The sequence below is a fragment of the Coregonus lavaretus genome, assembly GCF_964263955.1.
Source record: "Coregonus lavaretus genome assembly, chromosome: 5".
Classification (NCBI taxonomy): domain Eukaryota; kingdom Metazoa; phylum Chordata; class Actinopteri; order Salmoniformes; family Salmonidae; genus Coregonus; species Coregonus lavaretus.
Window position 1 is genome coordinate 24580000 of NC_139992.1, and position 21270 is coordinate 24601269.

General features: G+C 40.9%; 1 protein-coding gene across 1 annotated transcript in view; it reads left to right on the forward strand.

The window, feature by feature from the left end:
- The window catches only part of LOC311129413 (rho GTPase-activating protein 20-like), a gene marked incomplete at both ends in the record, with an annotated part of 76514 nt that overhangs the window by 4785 nt on the left and 50459 nt on the right, over positions 1-21270 (forward strand). Inside the window, one exon of the mRNA XM_084161696.1 lies at positions 9499-9584. Coding sequence (XP_084017822.1) covers positions 9499-9584 — 86 coding nt within the window. The remainder of the gene's footprint in view (positions 1-9498; positions 9585-21270) is intronic.

Genomic DNA, 21270 nt, shown 5'->3' on the forward strand with positions numbered 1-21270 from the left:
GCCAAGACCAAAGAGCTGTCAAAGGACACCAGAAACAAAATTGTAGACCTGCACCAGGCTGGGAAGACTGAATCTGCAATATGTAAGCAGCTTGGTTTGAAGAAATCAACTGTGGGAGCAATTATTAGGAAATGGAAGACATACAAGACCACTGATAATCTCCCTCGATCTGGGGCTCCACGCAAGATCTCACCCCGTGGGGTCAAAATGATCACAAGAACGGTGAGCAAAAATCCCAGAACCACACGGGGGGACCTAATAAATGACCTGCAGAGAGCTGGGACCAAAGTAACAAAGCCTACCATCAGTAACACACTACGCCGCCAGGGACTCAAATCCTGCAGTGCCAGACGTGTCCCCCTGCTTAAGCCAGTACATGTCCAGGCCCGTCTGAAGTTTGCTAGAGTGCATTTCGATGATCCAGAAGAGGATTGGGAGAATGTCATATGGTCAGATGAAACCAAAATATAACTTTTTGGTAAAAACCCAACTCGTCGTGTTTGGAGGACAAAGAATGCTGAGTTGCATCCAAAGAACACCATACCTACTGTGAAGCATGGGGGTGGAAACATCATGCTTTGGGGCTGTTTTTCTGCAAAGGGACCAGGACGACTGATCCGTGTAAAGGAAAGAATGAATGGGGCCATGTATCGTGAGATTTTGAGTGAAAACGTCCTTCCATCAGCAAGGGCATTGAAGATGAAACGTGGCTGGGTCCTTCAGCATGACAATGATCCCAAACACACCGCCCGGGCAACGAAGGAGTGGCTTCGTAAGAAGCATTTCAAGGTCCTGGAGTGGCCTATCCAGTCTCCAGATCTCAACCCTATAGAAAATCTTTGGAGGGAGTTGAAAGTCCGTGTTGCCCAGCGACAGCCCCAAAACATCACTGCTCTATAGGAGATCTGCATGGAGGAATGGGCCAAAATACCAGCAACAGTGTGTGAAAACCTTGTGAAGACTTACAGAAAACGTTTGACCTGTGTCATTGCCAACAAAGGGTATATAACAAAGTATTGAGAAACTTTTGTTATTGACCAAATACTTATTTTCCACCATAATTTGCAAATAAATTCATAAAAAATCCTACTATGTGATTTTCTGGACTTCTTTTCCTCATTTTGTCTGTCATAGTTGACGTGTACCTATGATGAAAATTACAGCCCTCTCTCATCTTTTTAAGTGGGAGAACTTGCACAATTGGTGGCTGACTAAATACTTTTTCCCCCCACTGTATATACTAGTCAAAAGTTTGGACAAACCTACTCAGTCAAGGGTTTTTCAATTTTTTTACAGTGTAGAATAATAGTGAAGACATCAAAACTATGAAATAACACATATGGAATCATGTAGTAACCAAAACAGTGTTAAATATATCAAAATATACTTTATATTTGAGATTCTTCAAATAGCCACCCTTTGCCTTGATGACAGCTTTGCACACTCTTGGCATTCTCTCAACCAGCTTCATGAGGTAGTCACCTAGAATGCATTTCAATTAACAGGTGTGCCTTGTTAAACGTTAATTTGTGGAATTTCTTTCCTTCATAATGTTTTTGAGCCAATCAGTTGTGTTGTGACAAGGTAGGGGGGGTATACAGAAGATAGCCCTATTTGGTAAAAGACCAAGTCCATATTATGGCAAGAACAGCTCAAATAAGCAAAGAGAAACAACAGTCCATTACTTTAAGAAATGAAGGTCAGTCAATACGGAACATTTCAAGAACTTTGAAAGTTTCTTCAAGTCCAGTCGCAAAAACCATCAAGCGCTATAATGAAACTGGCTCTCATGAGGACCGCCACAGGAATGGAAGACCCAGAGTTACCTCTGCTGCAGAGGATAAGTTCATAGAGTTACCAGCCTCAGAAATTGCAGCCCAAATAAATGCTTCACAGAGTTCAATTAACAGACACATCTCAACATCAACTGTTCAGAGGAGACTGTGTGAATCAGGCCTTCATGGCCGAATTGCTGTGGGTGAACGGATGATCTCCGCATGTGTATTTCCCACCGTAAAGCATGGAGGAGGAGGTGTTATGGTGTGGGGGTGCTTTGCTGGTGACACTGTCTTTGATTTTATTTAGAATTCAAGGCACCCTTAACCAGCATGGCTACCACAGCATTCTGCAGCGATACGCCATCCTATCTGGTTTGGGCTTAGTGGGACTATCATTTGTTTTTCAACAGGACAATGACCCAACACACCTCCAGGCTGTGTAAGGGCTATTTGACCAAGAAGGAGAGTGATGGAGTGCTGCATCAGATGACCTGGCCTCCACAATCCCCCGACCTCAACCAAATTGAGATGGTTTGGGATGAGTCGGACCGCAGAGTGAAGGAAAAGCAGCCAACAAGTGCTCAGCATATGTGGGAACTCCTTCAAGACTGTTGGAAAGGCACTCCAGGTGAAGCTGGTTGAGAGAATGCCAAGAGTGTGCAAAGCTGTCATCAAGGCAAAGGGTGGCTATTTGAAGAATCTCAAATATAATTTGGTTTGTTTAACAGTTTTTTGGTTACTACATGATTCCATATGTGTTATTTCATAGTTTTGATGTCTTCACTATTATTCTACAATGTAAAATGTTTTACAAATAAAGGAAAACCCTTGAATGAGTAGGTGTGCCCAAACTTTGGACTGGTACTGTATATATTTGTTTAATTTTTTTATTTTGGGGGGGGGGGAACTCAGTCGGGGTCTCAACTTCCTTTTGAGTTAGAATAGTAGGATACACAAGGTGCAATTTTGAAACTTAGTTGTGCATCAGCAGTTTTCCTCTTGTTACAGTTGAAGTCGGAAGTTTACATACACCTTAGCCAAATACATTTAAACTCAGTTTTTCACAATTCCTGACATTTAATCTTAGTAAAGATTCCCTGTCTTAAGTCAGTTAGGATCACCAATTTATTTTAAGAATGTAAAATGTCAGAATAATAGTAGAGAGCTTTTATTTCTTTTATTACATTCCCAGTGGGTCAGAAGTTTACATATACTCAATTTGTATTTGGTAGCATTGCCTTTAAATTATTTAACGTGGGTCAAACGTGGGTCAAACGTTTCGGGTAGCCTTCCACAAGCTTCCCACAATAAGTTGGGTGAATTTTGGTCCATTCCTCCTGACAGAGCTGGTGTAACTGAGTCAGGTTTGTAGGCCTGGTTCAAATAATGAACTCATCACCAAGCTTTGATTATTTGAATCAGCTGTATAGTGCTAGGGCAAAAACCAAAACGTGCACCCCTCGGGGTCCCCAGGACAGAGTTTGGGAAATACTGGATCGACAGAGGTGAATGAAGATACAGCAACCAATATGATAATGGCTAGGGTCATTTTTGCTGTTCTCCTAATAGCATTTTAGAGTTCTTAAATTGTATAGAAATGCAGTAAATGAGCTTTAACTTTCGGACCTCACTAAAACGCAGACCCTGGTTACGGCCCTGGGTAGTGGCCTGTAAAAGTTACATTATTAACATACTCAATATGCATTGTCTGTCATATACAACTATCATTCTCTAGTACTTCAGCACAGATACAAAAAGTACAAAAGTCCATAGTAGGAATGATCAAGCCTGTAGCCTAGAGGTCAGAGATGCGGACCAGAAGCCGGAAGGTTGCTGGTTCATCTCTGATCCTTAACCCACCACAATTGCTCTCCATCCTGGGGCGCTGCACTGCGGCTGACCTTGTGCTTCTTCACGTGTGTGTGTATATCTGGGGGTGTTGGGAAAGGCAGAAGACAAATTTCAGTTCTAACGAATGGACAATAAAGTATCTATTCTATTATTCTAAACTGTTCTCTCATAACATATATGGTTATGAGAGAAGTTCTCAATTTATCCCTAAATGCCCTCTAAATGCGTGCAACCAATGAAAAAAATAATCCTTTGGAAAGTTCCATACAGCTTGTCCTCATAATTGAGTTCACTGGGCGAATCAATGGCGATATACACTACCGTTCAAAAGTTTAGGGTCACTTAGAAATGTCCTTGTTTTCTAAAGAAAAGCAATAACATCAAATTGATCAGAAATACAGTGTAGACATTGTTAATGTTGTAAATTGCTATTGTAGCTGGAAATGGCAGATTTTTTATGGAATATCTACATAGGCGTACAGAGGCCCATTATCAGCAACCATCAGTCCTGTGTTCTAATGGCACGTTGTGTTTGCTAATCCAAGTTGATCATTTTAAAAGGCTAATTGATCATTAGAAAACCCTTTTGCAATTATGTTAGCACAGCTGAAAACTGTTGTGCTGATTAAAGAAGCAATACAACTTATTGAGACTAGTTGAGTATCTGGAGCATCAGCAATTGTGGGTTCGATTACAGGCTCAAAATGTCCAGAAACAAATAACTTTCTTCTGAAACTCGTCAGTCTATTCTTGTTCTGAGAAATGAAGGCTATTCCATGCGAGAAATTGCCAAAAAACTGAAGATCTCGTACAACGCTGTGTACTACTCGCTTCACAGTACAGCGCAAACTGGCTCTAACCAGAATAGAAAGAGTGGGAGGCCCCGGTGCACAACTTAGCAAGAGGTCAAATACATTACTGTCTAGTTTGAGAAACAGACGCCTCACAGGTCCTCAACTGGCAGCTTCATTAAATAGTACCCGCAAAACACCAGTCTCAACGTCAACAGTGAAGAGGTGACTCCGGGATGCTGACCTTCTAGGCAGAGTTGCAAAGAAAAAGCCATATCTCAGACTGGCCAATAAAAAAAAGTTAAAAATATCGATGACGTTAAAATGCCTATTTACTCTGTTCCATCTGACTGCGCAATCCACTGTCTCATCAGCCCAGCCAGGCAAATTATAAACTTGATCTCCACTATAAAAAGCATCTAGACTCTATCTCACATTTCTTTTAGACTAACATTTAGTTTTCAACAGCGGAGATTTGTATAAACCTTGCTGTCTGTCTCTGACATTTGCAACATTGTTGAAATATTCAAATTCGATCTCCAGCTATCCCATAGTAATGAATGTGTAGGGTTCGAGAGTCGGGACGAGGCAGGCAGCGTTTCTCAGCCAGTCGAAATCATGAATCAGCTGGCATAATTTTTATGGATATATACAAAGAAATGTCAATTGAAAAAGGTAAAACAAAACGAAGTGCAGCTAGTTTGCAGTCTTTACAGCTTCAGTGTTTGAAGTGATTGTGTTAGCTGTGTTGTTGGCTCGCTCCTCTGAACAACAGTGTCCTGACGAGAGAGCACATTTTCTATGCCAGGCGAAATCACGCCTCATTAGCTCATTGTTATGGATGTACCCAAATAAATGATGCTAGAAAACAGCTTATGCAAATGTCCTACTGTTGTTATTCTTTTTGACGTGACTGTAAGTTAGCCATAGTTGGCTAGCTAGCAAGCAAGGGATAAGAACGTTGCCAGCCAGTATGGCAATGGAACATTTAGAACCAACGACTGGGTCGCGTCTCTGGCAACCAAATCAATAGAACCAACGACCAGTCTGCTTGGGTAGCAACCCTAGATTTGTGTCGGGACTATATCTTGTGGAAGGATGAAATAATATGAATAAATTAATACAAATAAAGTTTTTAATGAAAATATGTCAATCATTATTTGAATATGTTGGTATAAAAGTGATAATGCCCTCGAAGGCAGTGTTTGGAGGATATATTGGCACGGTTTGCCAGCCCGAGACGAAGAACACCAATGCCAATATATCCTCCAAACACCGGCTTATCGGGCATTATCACTTAAAAAACCACAAATATTGTGTTTTCAGCTGTTTGAAGCCAGTGTACAAAACCGAAGGTATACTGAACAAAAATATAAACGCAACATGTACAGTTGGTCCCATGTTTCATGAGCTAAAATGTAATATCCCCAAAATTCTTCAGACGCACAAAAAGCTTATTTCTCGTAAATGTGCTCAAATTTGTTTACATCCCTGTTAGTGAGCATTTCTCCTTTGCAAAGATAATCCATCCACCTGACAGGTGTGGCATATCAAAAAGCTGATTAAACAGCATGATCATTACACAGGTGCACCTTGTGCTGGGGACAATAAAAGGCCACTCTAAAATGTGCAGTTTTGTCACACAACACAATGCCACAGATTGATCAGAAATAGCGTGCAATTGGCATGCTGACTGCAAGAATTTCCACCAGAGCTGTTGCCAGAGGATTGAATGTTAATTTCTCTACCGTAAGCCTCCTCCAATGTCGTTTTAGAGAATTTGGCAGTAACCGGCCTCACAACATCAGACCACGTGTAACCACGCCAGCCCAGATCTCCACATCCGGCTTCTTCACTTGCGGGATCGTCTGAGACCAGCTTCCCAGACAGCTGATGAAACTGTGGGTTTGCACAACCAAAGTATTTCTACACAAACTGTCAGAAACCGTCTCAGGGAAGCTCATCTGTGTGCTCGTCATCCTCAACAGGGTCTTGCCCTGACTGCAGTTCGGCGTCATAAACGACTTCAGTGGGCAAATGCTCACCTTCGATGGCCACTGGCACGCTGGAGAAGTGTGCCCTTCACAGATGAATCCCGGTTTCAACTGTACCGGGCAGATGGCAGACAGCGTGTATGCCGTCATGTTGGAGAGCGGTTTACTGATGTCAACGTTAGCAGAGTGCTCCATGGTGGCGGTGGGGTTATGGTATAGGCAGGCATAACCTAAGGACAATGAACACAATTGCATTTTATTAATGGCACTTTGAATGCACAGAGATACTGTGACGAGATCCTGAGGCCCATTGTCGTGCCATTCATCTCATGTTTCATCATGATAATGCCCCATGTCGCAAGGATCTGTACATAATTCCTAGAAGCTTAAAATGTTCCAGTTCTTCCATGGCCTGCATACTCACCAGACTTGTCACCCATTGAGCATATTTGGGATGCTCTGGATCGACGTGTACGACAGCGTGTTCCAGTTCCCGCCAAAATCCAGCAACTTCACACGGCCATTGAAGTGGTGTGGGACAACATTCCACAGGCCACAATTAACAGCCTGATCAACTCTATGCGAAGGAGATGTGTCGCTCTGCATGAGGTAAATAATGGTCACACCAGATACTGACTGGTTTTGTAACCCACGTCCATAACTTTTTTTAAAGGTATCTGTTACAAACAGATGCATGTCTGTATTCCCAGTCATGTGAAATCCATAGATTAGGGCCTAATTTATTTATTTCAATTGACTGATTTCCTTATATGAACTGTAACTCAGTAAAATCTTTGAAAATTGTTGCGTGGTGCATTTATATTTTTGTTCAGTGTAAAAGACACAAAAGCCAAACTTAAGAATGGGAAGTATAGAAATAGTGGAAATAGAACAGATCTAGCGCTTCTTATATTTGCTTTCAATGAGAATTACAGATCTATAACACACATTTCTATGATAATTTGGTCGGGTCACCCAAAATGTTACATTTACATATACATTTACATTTACGTCATTTAGCAGACGCTCTTATCCAGAGCGACTTACAAATTGGTGCATTCACCCTATAGCCAGTGGGATAACCACTTTACAATTTTTTTATGGGGGGGGGGGGGGGGGGGGGGGGGGGGTAGAAGGATTACTTTATCCTATCCCAGGTATTCCTTAAAGAGGTGGGGTTTCAAATGTCTCCGGAAGGTGGTGAGTGACTCCGCTGTCCTGGCGTCGTTACATTAAAGTTACATATTGCAACTTTAAAGGTTGCATTCTGTTCAAAACACATATTTTGTTTGTGTCTCACTACTCATACACACTGAGTATACCAAACATTAGGAACACCTTCCTAATATTGAGTTGCTCCCCCCTTTTCCCTCAGAACAGCCTCATTTCGTCGGGCATGGACTCTTCAAGCTGTTGGACACATTCCACATGGATGTTAATATATTTTGTCTTGCCCATTCACCATCTGAATGGCATACATACAGTACACAATCCATGTCTCAATTGTCTCAAGGCTTAAAAATCCTTCTTTAACCTGTCTTTTTTAAGTGGATTTAACAAGTGACATCAATAAGGGATCATAGCTTTCATCTGGATTCACCTGGTCAGTCTGTCATGGAAAGAGTAGGTGTTTTTAATGTTTTGTATTCTCAGTGTATATTAAACATTTTGATGGAAATCTATCTCCAAACGAATCAGTCAAATCTTATGCTCCAGGAATGGTGATCGGTGAATTGATTATCAATTCATTGATTTTGGCTACTGCACTGCAATGGCATCTTCTATGACTTCTAAAAGCAACCCTTTACTTGTAGTCAGTGGTGGAAAAAGTACCCAATTGTCATACTTGAGTAAAAGTAAAGATACCTTCATAGAAAATGACTGAAGTAAAAGTGAAAGTCATCCAGTAAAATACTACTTGAGTAAAAGTCTAAAAGTATTTGGTTTTAAATATACTTAAGTATCAAAAGTAAATGTAATTGCTAAAATATATTTAAGTATCAAAAGTAAAAGTATAAATTATTTCAAATTCCTTACATTAAGCAACCCAGATGGCACCATTTTCTTATTTTATTTTACGGATAGCCAGGGGCATTCTCCAACACTCAGACATACAAACGAAGCATTTGTGTTTAGTGAGTCCGTCAGATCTGAGGCAGTAGGGATGCCAGGGCTGTTCTCTTGATATGTGCATGAATTGGACCATCATCCTGTCCTGCTAAGCATTCAAAATGTAACTAGTATTTTTGGGTGTCAGGGAAAATGTATGGAGTAAAAAGTACATTATTTTCTTTAGGAACATAGTGAAGTAAAAGTTGTCAAAAATATAAAAAGTAAAGTACAGATACCTATAAAAAAACTACTTAAGTTGTACTTTAAAGTATTTGACTTAAGTACTTTACACCACTGGTTGCAGTTCATCATGTAACATCACGTAACATGTTATGCAATGTTATAACATGGTCACCAGCCTGACGAAGCTATTTTGAGAGTGAAACCTTTATCCATAGTGATTAGGTTTGCCATATGAAATGATGTGGTGATAAATGAAAGGGGATAATAACAGGGAGGAATTTGCTGACTTAAAGGGCAAGTTGAAAAGAGGTTGCTAAGCCAACCTTATTTGATTTTTGGCTGTGACTTTTCTCACAGACATTTGTTTGTCTGTTGAATTAATGTTTGTATGTTACCCAAGACACTGGCGGAGACAGTTTTACGATTCACATATTTTTTGGGAAGTGTAAATAGATACGTTAAATTAAATTCCTGTGGTGGCCTACTAAATTCCTGACATTGAGAGAGATTATGATTTATTTAGAAGCATTGACAGTACAGAGATGACAAACCAAACACTACATACTTCTCTCTCTTTGTTTGTTCTTTCTGTTTTCTGTTTCTCTCTTTCTTTCTTTCTTTCTTTCTCTTTCTGTCTTTCTTTCCTTAACCTTCTTTAGAGATGTGGTTTATGACTAGCAGGGTGTGTTACAGTATGACCTCTGTAAATTTGACTACAGTAAATAACAGACTATATGAATAATGACCAGTTGACCCAGTATTCACTCCCGCTCTTCTTTCTCTCCATAGAAGATGAAGACCCTGGCCCATCGACGACAGTCCGCCCCCTCCCTGGTCATCAGCAAAGCACTTACCAAATCACGAAGCGTGTCCAGGTACAGTAACAGCCTATAAGATATCTCTATTCAACTAAACTGCTACCTATCACTACGTGTAGTCCCTATTAGAGGTCTTTACATGTCCAACAGACACTAAATTCCGAGACCTGGGACGCGAGTGGTTCTGGATCCTAAATTCTGACTTTTGTCTCAGCTCTGGGTCGGGCCTGATGTAATTGCTACGGGTCTTGGGTATGTGTAGGGTTGTGGCGGTCATGACATTTTCACGAAATGTATCCTCTATTATTTCTTACAACCGACACATCAGGTCGGCAGTTACTTACCCCAATTCTGGCTTCTACTTCGATTTAGACTCATCTGCCCTGGGCTCTCTCTGTAATTCCAACCCAATTTTCGGGCTACCCAAGAGGAAAGCCGGCATTATCAAATCAAATCAAATTTTATTTGTTACATACATGTGTTTAGCAGATGTTATTGCGGGTGTAGCGAAATGCTTGTGCTTCTAGCTCCGACAGTGCAGTAATATCTAACAAGTAATATCTAACAATTTCACAACATATAGCCAATACACACAAATTGAACTAAGGAATGACATTTAAGAATATATACATATATGGACAAGCAATGACAGAGCGGCATGGACTAAGATACAGTAGAATATTATAGAATACAGTATATACACATGAGATGAGTAATGCAAGATATGTAAACATTATTAAAGTGACTAGAGTTCCATTTCATAAAGTGGCCAGTGATTTCAATAGGCAGCAGCAGCCTCTAATGTGCTAGTGATGGCTATTTAACAGTCTGATGGCCTTGAGATAGAAGCTGTTTTTCATTCTCTCGGTCCCAGCCTTGATGCACCTGTACTGACCTCGCCTTCTGGATGATAGCGGAGTGAATAGGCAGTGGCTCGGGTGGTTGATGTCCTTGATTATCTTTTTGGCCTTCCTGTGACATCGGGTGCTGTAGGTGTCCTGGGGGTGCGGGTAGTTTGCCCCCGGCAGACCACACCACCCTCTGGAGAGCCCTGCGGTTGCGGGCTGTGCAGTTGCCGTACCAGACGGTGATACAGCCCGACAGGATGCTCTCAAGTTTGTGAGGGTTTTAGGTGCCAAGCCAAATTTCTTCAGCCTCCTGAGGTTGAAGAGGCTCTGTTGCGCCTTCTTCACCACACTGTCTGTTTGGGTGGACCATTTCAGTTTGTCAGTGATGTGTACGCCAAGGAACTTGAAGCTTTCCACCTTCTCCACTGCGGTCCCGTCGATGTGGATAGGGGGGTGCACCCTCTGCTGTTTCATGAAGTCCACAATCATCTCCTTTGTTTTGTTGACGTTGAGTGAGAGGTTATTTTCCTTGCACCACACTCCCAGAGCCCTCACCTCCTCCATGTAGGCTGTCTCGTCATTGTTGGTAATCAAGCCTACTACTGTTGTGTCGTCTGCAAACTTGATGATTGAGATGGAGGCGTGCTTGGCCACGCAGTCATGGGTGAACAGGGAGTACAGGAGGGGGCTGAGCACGCACCCTTGTGGGGCCCCAGTGTTGAGGATCAGCGAAGTGGAGGCATTGTTTCCTACCTTCACCACCTGGGGGCGGCCCGTCAGGAAGTCCAGGACCCAGTTGCACAGGGCGGGTTCAGATCCAGGGCCTCGAGCTTATTGATGAGCTTGGAGGGTGCTATGATGTTGAATGCTGCACTGTAGTCAATGAACAGCATTCTTACATAGGTATTCCTCTTGTCCAGATGGGATAGGGCAGTGTGCAGTGTGCTGGCGATTGCATCGTCTGTGGATCTATTGGGGCGGTAAGCAAATTGAAGTGGGTCTAGGGTGTCAGGTAAGGTAGAGGTGATATGATCCTTGACTAGTCTCTCAAAGCACTTCATGATGACAGAGGCGAGTGCTATGGGGCGATAGTCATTTAGTTCAGTTACCTTTGCTTTCTTGGGTACAGGAACAATGGTGGCCATCTTGAAGCATGTGGGGACAGCAGACTGGGATAGGGAGAGATTGAAAATGTCCGTAAACACACCAGCCAGCTGGTCTGTGCATGCTCTGACGACGTGGCTAGGGATGCCGCCTGGGCCGGCAGCCTTGCGGGGGTTAACATGCTTAAATGTCTTACTCACGTCGGTTTACGGAGAAGGAGAGCCCTCAGTCCTTGGTAGTGGGCCGCGTCGGTGACACTGTGTTATCCTCAAAACAGGCGAAGAAGGTGTTTAGCTTGTCTGGAAGTGAGACGTCGGTGTCGGCAACGTGGCTGGTTTTCCTTTTGTAGTCCGTGATTGTCTGTAGACCCTGTCACATACATCTCGTGTCTGAGTCGTTGAATTGCGACTCCACTTTGTCTCTATACTGATGTTTTGCTAGTTTAATTGCCTTGCGGAGTGAGTAGCTACACTGTTTGTATTCTGCCTATATTCCCAGTCACCTTGCCATGGTTAAATGTGGTGGTTCGCGCTTTCAGTTTTGCGCGAACCACCACCACAGTTTCTGGTTAGGGTAGGTTTTAATAGTCACAGTGGGCACAACATCTCCTATACACTTCCTGATAAACTCAGTCACCATTTCAGTGTATTTATCTAAATTATTTTCGCAAGCTACCCGGAACATATCCCAGTCCGCGTGATCAAAACAATCTTGAAGCGTGGATTCCGATTGGTCAGACCAGCGTTGAATAGTCCTTAGCACGGGTGCTTCCTGTTTGAGCCATTACAGAGGCAAGAGAGGTGGGATCCTGGTGAGATTAAGGTGAAGGGAAAACCGGCCACCTCTTCCCTCCATTCTACTTGATAATAAGATGGACAGATTTTCTACCAACGGGACTCTCGGAACTGCAATATTTGTAGCTTTTCAGAAACATGACTCTCGGACAAGATACCCCCCACGGCTATCCAACTCGATGGATTCTCCATTCACCAGGCGGACAGGACAGTGGATTCTGGGAAATAGAGGGGTGGAGGGGTTTGCCTCTTCATCAACTCCAACTGGTGTGCTAATTCGGTGTCGGATACATTTGTACTCGGTCTTGACTCGGTCTCGGACAGTGAGGACTCATAATTTCTTCCCGACACCAGCCGAGACCAGCAGAGTAAAAAACTCATAATTATCAGCTTCCATTCAGTCAGTGCATAAAACCGCTTCGCCAGGCCAAATATATACACTAATTTTTTGAAACATAAATATCTTAACTGCCTTTATATCTATTAATAACATGTTTGCATAGTGGTGAACATATATTCCTTCAGTGTGTGACAGGTTCGTGATTCTGAAAGGACAGCAACCGTAATACCAGCACACTCATGTATGAGAGTGCACTTTTTGTAAAACACAAATGTCCAGTGGTGTAGTGGAGGGTATACGCAGGTATAAGCCTTATACCCACTTTTGTTTCAGTGGGCATTGCTTATACTCACTTCTTAATCTCTACTGATGCGTATCAAAGTAGTGTAGTGGAGGTATACGACTTATCAATTATGTAGTACAATAGAGAAATCATGCACAAAGTAGCCTACACAATCGCAAAGCACGTGAAATATATTCACATGCGCACCGCGCACATACAGTGGGGAAAAAAAGTATTTAGTCAGCCACCAATTGTGCAAGTTCTCCCACTTAAAAAAATGAGAGAGGCCTGTAATTTTCATCATAGGTACACGTCAACTATGACAGACAAAATGAGAAAAAAAAATCCAGAAAATCACATTGTAGGATTTTTTATGAATTTATTTGCAAATTATGGTGGAAAATAAGTATTTGGTCACCTACAAACAAGCAAGATTTCTGGCTCTCACAGACCTGTAACTTCTTCTTTAAGAGGCTCCTCTGTCCTCCACTTGTTACCTGTATTAATGGCACCTGTTTGAACTTGTTATCAGTATAAAAGACACCTGTCCACAACCTCAAACAGTCACACTCCAAACTCCACTATGGCCAAGACCAAAGAGCTGTCAAAGGACACCAGAAACAAAATTGCACCAGGCTGGGAAGACTGAATCTGCAATAGGTAAGCAGCTTGGTTTGAAGAAATCAACTGTGGGAGCAATTATTAGGAAATGGAAGACATACAAGACCACTGATAATCTCCCTCAATCTGGGGCTCCACGCAAGATCTCACCCCGTGGGGTCAAAATGATCACAAGAACGGTGAGCAAAAATCCCAGAACCACACGGGGGGACCTAGTGAATGACCTGCAGAGAGCTGGGACCAAAGTAACAAAGCCTACCATCAGTAACACACTACGCCGCCAGGGACTCAAATCCTGCAGTGCAAGACGTGTCCCCCTGCTGAAGCCAGTACATGTCCAGGCCCGTCTGAAGTTTGCTAGAGTGCATTTGGATGATCCAGAAGAGGATTGGGAGAATGTCATATGGTCAGATGAAACCAAAATATAACTTTTTGGTAAAAACTCAACTCTTCGTGTTTGGAGGACAAAGAATGCTGAGTTGCATCCAAAGAACACCATACCTACTGTGAAGCATGGGGGTGGAAACATCATGCTTTGGGGCTGTTTTCCTGCAAAGGGACCAGGACGACTGATCCGTGTAAAGGAAAGAATGAATGGGGCCATGTATCGTGAGATTTTGAGTGAAAACCTCCTTCCATCAGCAAGGGCATTGAAGATGAAACGTGGCTGGGTCTTTCAGCATGACAATGATCCCAAACACACCGCCCGGGCAACGAAGGAGTGGCTTCGTAAGAAGCATTTCAAGGTCCTGGAGTGGCCTAGCCAGTCTCCAGATCTCAACCCCATAGAAAATCTTTGGAGGGAGTTGAAAGTCTGTGTTGGCCAGCGACAGCCCCAGAACATCACTGCTCTAGAGGAGATCTGCATGGAGGAATGGGCCAAAATACCAGCAACAGTGTGTGAAAACCTTGTGAAGACTTACAGAAAACGTTTGACCTGTGTCATTGCCAACAAAGGGTATATAACAAAGTATTGAGAAACTTTTGTTATTGACCAAATACTTATTTTCCACCATAATTTGCAAATGAATTCATTAAAAGTCCTACAATGTGATTATCTGGGGGTTTTTTCCTAATTTTGTCTGTCATAGTTGACGTGTACCTATGATGAAAATTACAGGCCTCTCTCATCTTTTTAAGTGGGAGAACTTGCACAATTGGTGGCTGACTAAATACTTTTTTTCCCCACTGTAGCCTAGTTTCAGCGGAATATCATCTGCAGGCAGCAAGAGTGTGCAGCTTTCAACTGGTTTTGGCATGGAGCAGATCACAGAAGAATGACATCGGTAGCCAGTATGGTAGGAAAGATGTTTCAACTTATGAGATCTACCAGTAAATGCTAAGTAAGGCAACAATGGGTATGCAACCCAGGTATTTAAAAAGTTTAGTCTGAAGTGTTGGTTAGTAGGCTATTTGTGATGCGCAGTTGTCATCATACGCTGTTTGCATCAGGGGTGTAGACATGGATGGGCCTGGGTGGACAGAGGCCCACCCACTGCGGAGCCAGGCCCTGACAGGCCCACCCAATCAGATTGATGTGGTTTAAGCATTGCTGTGGACCATCAAATGTGTGTATTTTTTCTATAAAACAAAAGTGTGATTTTGAGAGTGACATTTTTTAAATCTATAGGAAAACTCATAAAAAAACAGGAAAACATTGGATTTTTCACACAGGGTGCCTTTGCTTCGCTGGGTGGGCCGTTTGGGAACTTTTGGGCAAAATATGAGTATACCCACTTCTCCAGGCAGCACTACACCACTGCATAGGGCCGATGGAAAGATAGCAGTCACGCACATCATGATGTTAAAGGATAAGCAGTCCATAAACTCTGACATAATAAGCCAGTAGGTCCCAATCATAAGAATACAAAAACACAACCATTAAGCATTTCCCAATCGAAATGTACAACTAATACTTCCCATTGCAAAAAACATTTCACTTTTAGTACACAAAGTAACCAGTGAACTAAAGTTTAAAGTGGAACTGACAGCGTTTTAACTACTTTGCAGATATGAAACAAACAGACAAACAGACAATCATAATATCAGTGAAAAATATCAAATTCCCAGTTTATGCTACAAAACCAACTTTATAAGAGGTTTTAAAAACGGGTTCTATTTGACTCAACGTTCCATGATGTGCACTAAGGCATTGTTGGCAGAATAGATGGATGCAGTTCAATGCATGATTAATATAATTCACCAATACATATCTTGGTAGTCCAAAAAATATTGCCATCAGGTTGTAAATCACATCTGGCCTGGTACATTGTTTGCTGCCTCCACCCATTCAAGATGCACCGTTTCAGTTTCAATGACTCAATATCCTAGACAAAAACAGACAAATGTAACTAAGGCTGGGAATGTCAATACAATCAAACTAGCAAGGGCAATGATTACAAGTCAGTCATAACGTGGCTAATAGGTGTCGTATCGGGTGAATGGTGGCCATTATTGCTGTCAACAAAGAGTCCGTCTATGCTGCATCGTGTTAGAGGCTTTTATTAAAATCATGAGGTTACAGCATAAATGACAGGTGACATGACACCCGGAGAGCGACGCCTCCGAATGGCTGCTCGCTCTGCCTTCTTCTTCGTTTAACCCCCCTATTTATAAACAATGAAGCTCCCTCTTCTGGCCAATCCCCAGTCTCCCCTGTCTACAAGACACTTCCGGTCTGTTGTATATGGCGTCACACCCAAAACATTCCCTCTTGATACTAACACAAACAACATTCCATTTCTTCATGAAAAACATTTAACAGAGACATAATCTTCAGATACGATATTCCCCCCTTCGAGACGAACTAAACGTCTCGAAAACAAACAGAATAGGATTATGACTAGTAACAATTTATCTTATTGAGTATCTTTAACATTAAACCAAAAACATTCTCCTCTAGAGTGTAAATACCTTTCTATGAAATAACTGTTTATGAAGTGTGAATACATTACTATGAAATATGAACAAATCTCTATGGAGTGTAAGAGCGAAAAACTGTCCGGCAGCCATCTTTTCAGATATCCATCCATCAATCAAGACAGTAAAATTCTCTCACGGTCCCTCTGCCTCAGACAACCACCGTCGGTACTCCAGATAAACTCATTAACCATGTAAATGCATTTGAAACTATGATGCAATTAAATACACATGTAAGCCCCTGCAAACAAATCCTATCCAAAAACATCCATTCTAAGGCTGGTCAACCCATTGGACCTTAAAGTGGAACTCTCCCTGCCTAAACTTTCTGTCCCTAAGCATTCACGAAATAAACAAAAACATCTAAGATCCTCACATGTATTCAATAACATCAAACATCATTCTACAAAATTAATCCCTAAGAATATGACACAATTATGTATTACACATGTCTATATTTCATTGCAGACACTGGAATGTAGTCCACTACACTTCATCTCCCTGTAGTCTCGACTTCCAATGGACTGTTGATGATGGAATCAGCCACACCCTCCTTGTTTCATCTCCTCCAGTCATTGTCGTTTCATATTGTCCCTTCATATTGTCCTTGTTTGAGTCACATGTTCCCCCAAATGCTTCTGGAAGAAAAGAAAACGACCAAACAGTATCTTTTGCAAAACAAACACTTTCAAATTAAACATGAATATCAACTAAGAATATAAACTGATATATAAATGATGCATGAATCACATAAACCTATTCCCCCCTTTGATTCATAAATCATACCAACATCACCCCAATATTGAAAAAAAATAAAAAAAAATTGAAAAATGATCAAAACATAAAAAATGATATTTATCCATTCAGTTCCACTGGTCCATTTTCATCCAGATCAGGAACAGTCAACACCGGCATCTGAGTGTTGTCTCCAGGCATCACTCTCCAACCTATCTCAATATCATAGCTTTCTCAAAAGTCAGTAACAAATTACAAACATCACACAGTGTTATCAAAGCTGCCATTAAAATGTAACCCATCACTTCCCCTCCTGGCCTAATTGATCTTGCACCCAAATCCTCTCAGATCTCCCAAACACATCCCTTATAATGCATATATAACCCTAGTGATAATATCTGAACTATCTGGACTCAAAGTGTCTACTATTATCAATATGATCTTCCCAAATGTTACACCATACCATGGAAAAAATAAATCCCCCTTTCTCCCTTAGATTCATCCTTCAATGATAGACTTGAAGACTATGACATGTAGCCATGTCACCCTTTTAACCCTAAATTTAGCTGTGTCCGGTGCTATCCCTCTTATAATGGTAAAAACCTCATATGGAAGCTTCAACGTTGACATGTAACAAAATCCTATCCATCCATAATGTAAGAATATATACTTTATCACCACAAACCCTCAAAATATCTCTAAAATTCCCCATAGTCACATTGTCAGACAAAAGCTAATCTTTTAACCATCAAAGTCCTGCTGTTCCTACTACCTGGAACATAAAAAGTTACATCATATTTCTCATTACTACCCTTAATGTCATGCTTATCCAAAGTCATCATATAATCATCACAATCTGATATTCCCATAAACATACCCTTTACCTCATATGTTTTATTAGAACAAAAACAACTTTTAGCCCTCAATGTTTCACCTGAATACTTCAGGGTTCCGTTGTTACCTGATTTTCCTTTCCCATTTAACAATTCCCATAGGGTAATTCATTTAACCAAGAACACTTAAACCTAGGCTTAAACCACTGTTCTGACAACGACATTATTTTATCTGTCAATGACTGTTGCTGATACCACAGTCATGACAAAGCATAAGACTGACCCATACCTGATAGAGGCCGCGCGACCGTCTAACATGTTTGGTGCTGGAATTCTCAACAGACATGGACCCTCAAGATTCCTCACTGATCTTACAGAATGAGTTAATCTATCTCTAATTTCCACAACAGAAGAACGAGCGGTACTGATCAGATACCTCTCCCTGTCTGTCATTAAAATCAAAGACCTCATCCTGTCCTCCATGATGAATCTATATTCTCTCTACTACTATCTGCTCTCCTATTTTAACCCTATTCGTACTATCATTGACAGCACTCTCCATCCGTAACATAACCCCTTAATTTCAGAAAAGTTGTTGTCGATGTCATACTCCCTACATTTGCTATTGCCATCGTATCATTAATCCCTTCCAAAGTTACCATTAAAGTAGTTGACTTAGTTGCTGTATCAACCCTAATTACTTCTAGTGCAAAAGTTCCCATTATCCTATGTGTATTATTCACTGTTGGAGTGACTACTGTAACATATTCTTCCTGAACTCCCTTGGTGACTGTGAAACTTCAACAGATTTGAAATCTTCCATCATAAGCGTCACTTTACGAATTACATATCCTTTTAACCAATAATTCTTAACCGGAACAACTTCTAATGCTTGCCCTAGATAAGTACACATATATTCTCCCTGACCTTTCTCTGTAACATTACGCCAAATAAGTGAACAGTCACTCCTAACCTCTTCCACTTCATATCGTTGTACAAACTATCCCTCCTTTGACTAGGGGCAACAGCTTCTACTCCTGGTCCTGATAACAATACTTATTCTCCATAATTATCTCTCCATATGGGAGGAACGTCCCCATCCTAACCCTAATAAGTATTCTTTCCCCTAAAATTGGTGCTGTATTGGTTCCCTTATAATCAAATGCGATATATTTATGGCTTTAATACCTATCAATGTTGAAAGAGTTAAATTGCTTCTTACTGTTGTTATAATAGACTGAAGTGTTAATGTCCTTAGTTACTCCTAGTTTTTCCCCAAAGAAAAAAGTTGTCTTTGCTTGTACTTCCATCTATCACCACTAGTGTCACTTTTCCCCAAATCTCAGTCCTTTCTCTAAATCCCTGACTTTCAAACTTTTGATTACACAAAATACACCTATAATTACCTTGATCTTCCTACTCTACAGTGTCCTTCACCATTGTTCTCTCTCTTACTACTAACTTTGAAACTTAGCTTACTGTCTGAGTTCCTTCAACCCTAATCTACTCCTAACTTATTTTAATCCAATGTTTTCTCTCATAACATTTAAAACTTTTTCCCCTGATTTATTCACAAAATCCCTTACCACCAAATTTTTAGAATATGTGATTGGGAAAGTTCCCCACCTGCTTCTGACTCATTACACACAGACTTGGCAAAATGACTAAACACCTTTTAGCCTAGCCTGAAATCCCTTAGTGTAAGAATTTAACCCAGAATAAACAATGCATCTCTTTTAACTTTATTTTTCCAGACAGATTGTCTAATAGACAGAACAATAGATTATCATCCTTCCTATGCTATTATCTTTTTTAAGCACATGATTCCCAGATTCCCAAAAACCCAGTCGTCTAGTGTACATCTTATTGTACAATTCAATTTAAACAATGCATCTCTAATGGTCGGTTGTTTTTACTTCAATTGTTAGCTATTTTCTCTTCTTCTCTAATCGATGCTCTCAGCTGACACCCCCCTTCCGGATCTTCTAGGCACTAACAGGTGATCTTCCTTAAAAAGGTTCTCTGTTGTTTCCTCCTGACTTGTTGCATTAACAGGTAAAGTACCCAATCTGTCCACAATTATAACAGTCTTCTGAAAGTTGCTGGAAGTGTAGCTGAAATCTTCCTCCTCCTATTTCTTCTCGTCCTCTTCAATTCTGTGTCTGTCCAGAAACTGGCTTTGGATATAGAACATCTGATACCCCCTTGGCTGGTACAATTGCATTTGATATTGTTCAGTTGAAGCTGTAACAGTGATTGTTGATTTGGTTCACTCTGATTCTTCATAACCAAAGCTTCTCTTCTCCACCCGTTGTATGATTGAGTTCTCAGAGTTTCTTCGTCCTGTTCTTTCTTCTTCTCCAATTCTTGGGATCCTTTTCTCAGCAGTTTCTCCTCTTCTGTATCTTCAGCTGTGTTACTTCTAAACTATTTGCTTTATCCAGGCATGATAAACATCGGTCTATATCTCTATTTCTCCTTTGCTAGTCATTGTAGGATAAAATCCTCTTGAACATAAAGCACCTTTAATCTCCAAATCTTCATCGCTTTCTTCATCTTCAACTTCCATCAGAGATCAAATCTCGTGTATCCTTCTTCTTTTTCCTCTTGCCAACTTCCTTCTGATCACAGAGTCATATCCACCCATGACCTCTTCATCATCACTCTCATCTTCATCATCCTCATCTTCTTTAAGTTCACTCTTCTCTTCCAGACATCTAATTTTCTTCCTTCTGGAGTTTTGGATTCACCTTTATCGTCGTTTCTGCTTGTCCTCTATCTATTATTCGTCTTCATCTTCATCTCTGATGCAACAATCACCCTCCTGGATGATCACTGAAAGCTTCCTTCTCATAAGGTGGGTGTCTTTTTGCTGAATCCGTATGTGAGATAGGTGTACTAACATCTGCCATTAGTTTCTCCTAACACTACTTTAGTTAAAGAATTACTATTTTAGTCAATTTTCCCCTATATCAACCCTTTTATATTCCTTTATTGTGAACTATCTTATTTTAGACTGTATAGCCTATGGCTTCCCCCCTTAAATTATTAATATAACCCTAACAACCCCCTTTTTTTTTTTTTGAAATAAATCACCCAAAATATGAATATTAAAAAATTCAATCAAATGTTTTATTCAAAAACCATTTAATTAAAAATAAAAAACCTATTAAAAAATCAATTAAAAATTATGAATAATTTAAAACCAATTTTTTATTTCTATATTCTATGTCACCAATTTATCAATTAGTGTTGTCTATCTTACC